Source organism: Anomaloglossus baeobatrachus, chromosome 2 (assembly GCF_048569485.1).
Source record: "Anomaloglossus baeobatrachus isolate aAnoBae1 chromosome 2, aAnoBae1.hap1, whole genome shotgun sequence".
Taxonomy (NCBI): domain Eukaryota; kingdom Metazoa; phylum Chordata; class Amphibia; order Anura; family Aromobatidae; genus Anomaloglossus; species Anomaloglossus baeobatrachus.
The window spans coordinates 78,972,909-78,981,991 of record NC_134354.1 but is presented as its reverse complement, the minus strand read 5'-3'; the positions used below and the strand labels follow the sequence as shown (position 1 = coordinate 78,981,991).

General features: G+C 44.4%; 1 protein-coding gene across 1 annotated transcript; it reads right to left on the bottom strand.

The window, feature by feature from the left end:
* Nucleotides 1–1,393: 1,393 nt before the first annotated feature.
* Nucleotides 1,394–5,979, bottom strand: LOC142283195 (uncharacterized protein C3orf38-like). Its single transcript, XM_075333094.1, has 3 exons — nucleotides 5,883–5,979; nucleotides 4,830–4,852; nucleotides 1,394–2,780 (listed from the first exon to the last, which is right to left on the bottom strand). The coding sequence occupies exons 1-3, from the start codon at nucleotides 5,971–5,973 to the stop codon at nucleotides 2,355–2,357; spliced, it is 540 nt and encodes a 179-aa protein (XP_075189209.1). The 5' UTR covers nucleotides 5,974–5,979; the 3' UTR covers nucleotides 1,394–2,354.
* Between the last annotated feature and the right edge of the window lie 3,104 nt (nucleotides 5,980–9,083).

Genomic DNA, 9,083 nt, shown 5'->3' with positions numbered 1-9,083 from the left:
GTGTCTGTCTGTCTCCCTCTTTGCTGTCTGTCTTCTCTTTGTGCGTCTGTGTGTGTGCGTCTGTGTGTGTGCGTCTGTGTGTGTGCGTCTGTATGTGCATCTGTGTGTGTGCGTCTGTGTGTGTGTCTCTGTGTGTCTCTGTGTGTCTCTGTGTGTGTCTGTCTTAGTCTCTGTGTCGCTGTCTTAGTCTCTGTGTCACTGTCTTAGTCTCTGTGTCACTGTCTTAAGGGTGCTTTACACGAGACGACGGATTGTGCGATGCATCGTCGGGGTCACGGTTTTCGTGACGCACATCCGACATCATACACGACGTCATCTTGTGTGAAACCTCTGAGCAACGCAGTATCGCTCACAAATCGTGAGTCGTGTACTCGTCGCTCAGTTTCATAATATCGTTTATTTTTACTTGTGCTGGTTGTTCATCGGTGACACCACGGGAGCGATGAACTCTACTTAACTGCATCCAACGGCTCCTGCCGGCTATGTGGAAGGAAGGAGGTGGGCGGGATGTTTACATCCCACTCATCTCTGCCCCTCCGCTTCTATTGGCAGGCGGCTGTGTGACGTCGCTGTGACGCCGAACGTCCCTCCCCATTCAGGAAGTGGACGTTCACCGCCCACAGTGAGGTCGCTCAGCAGGTAAGTACGTGTGACGGGGGTTTCACGACTTTGTGCGACACGGGCAGCGATTTGCCCATGACGCACAAACGACGGGGGCGGGTACGATCGATCGTGAAATCGCACGATCGGTCATCCCGTGTAAAGCAGGCTTTAGTCTCTGTGTCTCTGTCTCTGTGTTTCTGTGTCTCTGTCTCTGTGTGTCTTTGTCTCTACTGAAATCATCATATTACCTCACACATAAGCTGTTTTATACCAAGAATGTCCTTTGTTGCCTATAGCAACCAATCAGAGCTTCTATTAATGACCTGTAGCTTCCAGCTCCATTGACTTTACTGTAAGCAGGCATTTGGGCGAATAACTGTAAAGCGCAGGGTTAAATTTTCCCTTGAAAACATAGTCTATGACAATCCCTGAGTCAAATGCGGTGGCTGTGCAAAATTTTGTGATTGTTAATGCAACGGTTCGGATTGCTTTAGCGGACACACACACACACACACACACACACACACACACACAGCTTTATATATTAGAGTTGGAAAACAGGTGTAAAAATTATAATGTGGTCAGAATATGCACTTAATAAAAAAAATGAAATAACCTACAGTCCTTATGTGATTAAGAATTTTTTTGTACCAATTTATGCATTTAACTAAATATTCTAAAAAAAAATATTGTTCAAAAGTTTTCTCTTATTGAATAAAGCTCAGCTTTCAGAGGGGTAAAGTAAAGAATCAAGCAACATTTTTGAAAATGAAATATACTGAACACCATTTTTATTTTTATTGCTTTTATACCTAAAATAGCTAAAATGAAGAAACTCTGATTCCAAATAAGCGACCCCTTTCTTTGTGCATATAGCTTCTGTGCAGACTCATGTTTCCATGATTACAGGATACTATTTTGTGTAGTCTGAACCTGTAGACTTGTCTTCACCCCATGTGACTCCTTTCCTGACCTGCAAGAACTAAAAAAGGGGACAGATTGTGGACAGCAACACTAAAGGGGGCTTTACACGGTATCGATATCGCTAGCAATTTCTAGTGTTAGTGACCGTGTAAGTACCCGCCCCCGTCGCGCATGCAATTGTTTGTGATCGCTGCCGTAGCGAACATTATTGCTACGCAGCGTCACACATACTTACCTGGTCGGCGGCGTCGCTGTGACTGCCGAACAATCCCTCCTTCAAGGGGGAGGGACGTTCGGCATCACAGCGACGTCACCGCAACGTCACTAAGCGGCCGGCCAATCAAAGCAGAGGGGCGGAGATGAGCAGGACGTAACATCCCGCCCACCTCCTTCCTTCCGCATTGCGGCTGACGGCAGGTAAGGAGACGTTCCTCGCTCATGCGGTGTCACACATAGCGATGTGTGCTGCCGCATGAGCGATGAACCACAACGCTAAACAACCCTTACCGATTTTTTACTTTGGGACGACCTCTCCATGGTGAACGATTTTCACCATTTTTGAGGTCGCCTAAGGTCGCTGGTAAGTATTACACGCTGCAATATCGTTAATGACGCCGTGCGTCACTAACAACTTGACCCCGGCGACCAAACATTAACGATATCGTAGCGTGTAAAGCCCCCTTTAGTTGGAACTTCTGACCACACGTCATGATTGTTTGTCACCTGTTGCCTGGAACACACATAAAAGCTCTGCACATTAAACCATAGGCTTACATTTATATTAAATGCATTAGTAGTAAAGCTGTCCATGTTGCTCAGTTATACAGCTACTTGACCATTTTTAGTTGAACTGATTTAATTCTGAATCCTCCAGTATTTGGACACCGTACCGCTGTGAATGTGTGATCAAATATTCCGATATAAGAATTGTCCTTGTGTACAGTCCCAGACATTTCCACAGTCAATATTCCATATCGGTCCATTTCAGTCTTTAGTCCTCCACCTTCAAAGTTTGGGCTAAAGCGGAGATTCTCCTCTTTGAATATTCCAGATAGAACCCAAATAATCATTTTCAGACCCACACAGTCTACTTTATTTTGTCCTTCTATATTATAGATGCACTGAAGTTGTACATTCTCCATAAAATAACGCAATGCAAGTTTGATGAAAGGTTGATCAGTATCATTTATCTCTCTGGGTAATGTATAGTAGAACCATTCACATATACTTCTTCCAACTGGATCGGTGGAAATCTGCAAACATTGAGAATACAGTCTGTATGTGTGATAAAGATGGTAATGTTGTAAAAAAATGTACTCAACGTGCAGGATCATTAAAGTAATTCCTAAGACAGATGGCATGAAAATCGGTGTGAGTGAAATGCGATAAAACCTTGCATTCCACTCGGACCAATATTAGCCTATGTGTCAGCGCACATGAGCGATTATTTTCTCAGCCCTAATTGGACCGAGAAAACAATTGCAGCATGCTGCGACTGTAATGCATTCCTGGTTTCTCTCGCACCCATTCAAGTCTATTGGGCGAGAGAAAAATCGCACTACACTCACGGTACATCGGTGTATCACGAGTGCAGAGCGAGAATGACAATAGCCGGCTACAGAGGAGAAAGGGAGATAAATACCTCCCTCTCCTCAACGCTGGCCCTCCCCTCCTGGCTGCTGGCCTACCCCTTCTCAGAGTCGGCCCGCCACTGCAACTGAGGTCCAATCGCATGATCGGACCTCAGTCGCAGTGACACTCGCATGACACTCGGCTCCCACTGTGCTGCCAGCGTGAGCCGAGTGTCATGCAAGGATTGCACTAGTCCCCCGTGTGGCCGCAGCCTAAAGGTTGATTTATTTACTTGCAGTGAGTAGACAAGACAAAATTAAGGCGTTGTCTGACTTATAAAATACCATTAGATTCATGAGAGTTCTACATCATAATACCGTGTAAAACTCAGGTATACTTGTCCATTTCTTATTGGTGAAAATCTAAAAGTATACATAAGTTCTTCGGAAATTAATAATTGAATTAAAGAAGTTAATAATTGGAACTGTTGCCTGCGCATTTGTTTGCTTATATCTTAGGCCACTTTCACATTGCATACCGATCTCTGTTCAGTGGTTCCATTGGGGCTTCTGTGTGAACCCCCCAAAATGAGTTTCGGATTTATGCACCGGCGGGGCCATTGACTATAATGGTGAAGACAGAGTAACTCTGTCATGCACCATTTTCTGGAGTATACGCTTTCTGGAGATATAAAGCCAGATGCAGTCTACTACGTCTGGGTGTCCACCTCCAGAAAGCATATACTCCAGAAAATGGTGCACAAAACAGCACACGGTGACTCTGTCTTCACCATTATAGTCAATGGCCCTGTTGGGGGGTTTGGACAGAAGCCCCAAAGGGACCACTGAACGGAGCATAGAACTCAATGTGAAAGGGACTTTATCTAAGTCCCAGATAACCACAAGTTTCTACAAATTCTAGGGCACAGCCAACATTCTTGCTTAGCTCTATCGAAGTCCTAGGCATAAACATTCAAAGTACATTTTGCTATAACTTTTAACTTTTGATTTTCCTATCAGGTAAATTAAACTGTAAGCTCATGCTACCCATACTTTGAGGTCATACTACTTGGACAAATGTAAGGTAGGGGCATCATAGAATATATAATGAGGCACTGTGGGGCCATCATTCAGTGTGATGGGGCATCATGACCCCCCATGGGCAAAGTGTGAGGGGGCATCATGTCCATTCATGGGGAGTCATGATACTGTATTGGGTTTATGAAAGGGATCTCATAGTATGTGGAAACACTGAAGAGCTTCACTAGGGTAGTTTTTCTATGTGGGTGCACAAAAAATGACAGAAATTTTGGATTTCGCTAAACATAAAAAAGATTGCAATACATGTCCCTAAAGGTATGTACAGTGCTGAGCATAAATGAGTACACCCACTTTGAAAATCATCTTTTTAAACAATATCTCATTAAACGCAAGAATGTTTCATAGAACATTTCTTTTACCCATAACATGAAAATAAGGTTAATATAACTTTCATTGCAAAAGCTTAAGTTTTATTAAAATTAGAAAAACATTTCTGTAGCCACAATTAAAAAACAATATAAAGTTGTCTGTTTGAATATTGGGACAAGAGATAAAATGAAGTCTCATTCTAAAACTTTCACTTATCTGAAGGGGAGAATTTTATGGATGACAGAGAATGACTTTATGTAGAAATGCCGTCACTGTACAGACTGGTGCACCCTAGAACAATGATTTTAGAGCACAGCTTACCTGAGTAGCAACAATTTCACCACCTGAAATACAAAATACAAATAGTCAAGACTTGTGTAATGCAAAATAAAATATTAGAGATGAGAGAATTTGTTGGAAATCAATTGAATTTGATTCGACATTTCGCAAAACAATTGTAAAAATGTTGGGAGACTAACATTGTAACATCTTGTATGTTACAACATGCACCGCAACATCATGACATATACCATGATGTCAGAGGCCTGTTTGTCGCCAGAAGCCCTGATGTAGCGTGAAGAAGGCCAAAGAACATGTCATGTGATAGCAACTTTGCTTAGAAAATCTCGGGGAACACTCTGGTTTTCCCTATATTCAGATTTGGCTTTCACTGTAGAGGTCCCCAGGTGGTGTCCATGGAGTAGCTGCTAAACAGTAGACAGTAAACTATCAATCAAGAATAAAACAAATCAGGTGCAAATAAATCATAAAATAACAGGCATGGGACCGGTATCACATGGGAAACTACATTCCCATTGGCCACCAAATTTGTGACCGGTTCTGTCATTGGTTGTTCATCGAGTTAGTATTTAAGTAGAGCTGCCCAGCAATACCATTATTGCTGCCCCCCCTAGCTGTCAGTGCCACTCGTCTGAGGGCAGGTGATGTGGATGTGAGGCAAGGTGAGTATGATACTGGATTCAACAAGTTATTGTGTAATGAGGTTATCCCCTTTCTGAATATATTTACCCATAGTTAGCTAATTGGAAGGTTTCTGGAAGGGGAACCCCACTTGAAGTCCCCTCTAGAATCCACAGACTGGATATCTAACTATGAGCAGGAGTAGTGACAGCACTCTTGTAAGGAATACCTCCAATATTGTAGAATTCTAGCTGCTGCTAAACACTATCTTATACATACAGCAGGTCACACAGTAAGTAAAGTGCACATATAAGTAGTATACATGTTACTAAAGGTGAATACACAACACTTGTGAATACTCTGTACACCGGTAAATTATCACACCTATATATCCTGTAAAGCAATGATGTTACTATACATAGCTCTAGTGCTCTCATTAAACTAGTAATATACCTGTAAGATATGAGTTATTTGCATATGCCCCTTCTTCTGTTGTCCTTGCGCAGACATCCAGACGAGACTCCTGTTTAGTGTATTGCTCCATTATGATAGCAGCTGCTGGGTAAACAGGGAATGTAACCGAGAAGATGAAACTAAAAGTAAAAAGGAGTGGCATCATCACGACACAGTGGCTGACTGTAATATATGTAGGAAGGACACAGAATATTCGAGCAGTGCTACAGACTGGGGGTTTATTACTAGAGCATAAACTAAGTGAATAATCGATTCTTGGGGAAATTACAATTTCCAGCATAACCCCTTGTTAATTGTTGGTGCTGTAGAAAGGTAAAGTGATAAAACTTCATAGACTGCTGATTGCATACTACAGACTGCAAGTTCCCATCTCCAAGGTCCTATCCTATTATGTCATAGGTATTATAATAATGGTATTAGGAAATACCTCCCTCCAATTAAAAATGTAGCATATTTTGGCATACTTGCAGTATAGGGGACTGTAAGTGACCGGGAGAGACTGCCCGGAGATAGTGGGCGGTGTGGAGATAGTGGGTGCGATCAGTTGGAGTTAGTGGGTGGAACACAGATAGGGTAGGTGTGACAAGTTTAGGTGGCCCGACGTTTCTTTTTCAACGGAATAAACATTACGTTTTTAGTTCATGGTCCCCCCCTTCCCTCCTGCCTACCCAGTTGGGGGCTATTACCCCCAAACCCCTGCTGAACTCCATTTACCACGTGACCTAACTCATTCCGCTGCCACCCACTGTCTCCGCTCCGCACACTATCTTATGGCCAGTCACTTCCAGTCCCCGATACTACAAGTATGCCCATATTTCTCCTGATACAGCCATGTCTCTTACCTCATGTGCAGGGCATTGCAGCTTACGTATCCATGGTTACAACCACTCATATTGACAGTTACTGGAGATGAGGAAACACTAAAATGCTTTAATTCTAGGTACTAGAATCAAGCAGGTCAGACGCTCGGATGGGTTCGACTCGAGTACTGAGTATAATGTGAGTCAATAGGAAACTCAAGCATTTTTCTGGTAAACCCTATCAGGAGGGCTGGGGAGGCAGGAAAATCACTGAAGTGGATGAAAACAGCGCTCAAATAGAATAGGAACAGCATGGGGAAGATGACTGGATGCATCTGACTCCCAGGTCGCTGCTGGGAACAATGTTGTCAGAGTATTACTCCACTTTTACGGAGTGACTATAAAACTTTCAAAACCAAAGCTAAAATGGATTTTACAGGAAAAAATTACAATTTTTTTTCCTGTAACATGACTTGAATATAAGGCAAAGTTAACAAAAAAAAAGCAAAAAGAAAAAACAAACTGCCTCCGCCACTCCTAACAGCCGGTCCATCTCTCACCATATTTCTCCGTCGTCTATGACTACAGTAGATGACCTAGTAAAGAGGAAAATAAAACTACACCCGCCGGTAGTTAGCGGTAATTATAACTTTAACATTTTATACCTTATGTGGGCATCTGGTGTGTGACATGGTCAGACACATCCTGCTTAATTTATGAAGGAGGGACTCTTGAAACTCACAAAACCTATGCAGACAATACAAGAAAATGAGAAGGAAGAAGGATTCAAATAAGTATATTTACGTTTGTGTTCCAAGGCCTGGGGTAGGAATAACTGAACACTGCGCTTAGACAAAGAGTTGGACAAGGTTTCTGACGGTGCTTGCAAATGTGCAATAGCAGGTGTAGGGCAAAAAGTATCCGCATCTGCGTCCTGAATTCAGTATTAAAGTAGAGAATCGAGGTGTTTGCCGTGCTGTCGCCAAAATAACCAAATGTTGATTGTATTAATAAAAGAACTCAATCTCCTTCATCAGGACAATCAATTTTTTTTTCTGGATTGTCCTGTTGGAGGAGACTGAGCTCTCCGAAACGTTCAGGCCTGAATAAAAGAAATTATGAATACAATTAACATTTGGTCATTCTGGCGACAGCGCGGCATATACCACGATTCTCTACTTTAATACTGAAGTTAACATACGCGGAGCTGTGGCAGCCGCCATTTCTGAAGTGCACTCAGGGATTGTGACTGGCACAACCCTAATAGATGAGTTCATCATCCTTAATTTATTCACTTCATTTATCTGGTAAGACCCCATCTGCTCTTTTACCTGCATCCTGGACAGGGAATTGGCAAGTGTCACCTGCAAACACTGATTGTGGACCCAGACATGTTTAGCCTACCTAATTAGAAGCTTTGATGACATGTGCCTGAGCATGCAGGTGGTGGTCAGGCTAGAATGCACACGTTGAAAATGATCATTCTTTTATCAGCCGCACTTTCATGAAAAAAGCGCCAGTCTGGGGTACACCAAAGCCTTGGCCTGGGAACTTGACTCATGTGGGTGATATGGGGAACAGTTCCCCTCCTTTACACCCTGGCCACCCCACTGCCTCTTTCAGCTTGTTGCACTGCTGCGGATCCCTCCCCTTCTGCGCTGCCATCCTCACTCTGCATGGCATCTTCCCAGGATGGGTCAGTGACTTCATCGTTCACCAACTCATCTTCCACTTGCACAATGTGGTCCTCCTGACTTGTTAACTTTACAACATAATTTGTTGGCAACTGTCTCTGTCGCGGGCAAAGGAGGGGACGCTGCGCTCTCCCACTGCTCGGGTCTGGCTGCCGCTGCTGCTGCTCGGTGGCTCGAGCGATGGGCCGGATCCCGGGGACTCGAGCGGCGCTCCTTGCCCGTGAGTGAAAGGGGATTGGTTTTTGGGATTGTTTATTGTCCGTGACGCCACCCACGGTTGTGGTGATTGTATGGCACCACCGCTGCTCTGTATGGGGATCCCGGGAGCGGTGACAGGGAGCAGCAAAGTTGTTGGTTCTCCCCTCCATGGGTCGTCCCGGGGCCCAGTGATGAGTTGGGGGATGAGGGATGGCGGGGCCGGTGCAGGGCTTGGTGGGGTGCAGGGACGCGGGGGCAGCGCTGTGCCTCACGGCACTGTGGTACTCGCTCAGCCTGAGACGGGGACACAGTTCTCGGTAAAACACACGGCTGGAAAGACGGTTCCCACGGACGGCTGCTGTTGCTTTTCCCCAGTAGTTGACGGTGACGGTCCCTTTTCCAGCACCTAAGTCTATGTTGGTAGCGATGGGTTCCCACCGGTAACCCGCTCCCCGGCTTGGATATGTGCCGGAGGAGCCCCTCTTTGC

Coding starts and splice junctions, on each gene's coding strand:
- LOC142283195 (XM_075333094.1), bottom strand. CDS start 5,973: ATGGAGCAATACACTAAACAGGAGTCTCGTCTGGATGTCTGCGCAAGG. Junction 4,853..5,882: donor AAATAACTCATATCTTACAG/GTATATTACTAG, acceptor TTTGTATTTCAG/GTGGTGAAATTGTTGCTACT. Junction 2,781..4,829: donor GTGAAATTGTTGCTACTCAG/GTAAGCTGTGCT, acceptor CAATGTTTGCAG/ATTTCCACCGATCCAGTTGG.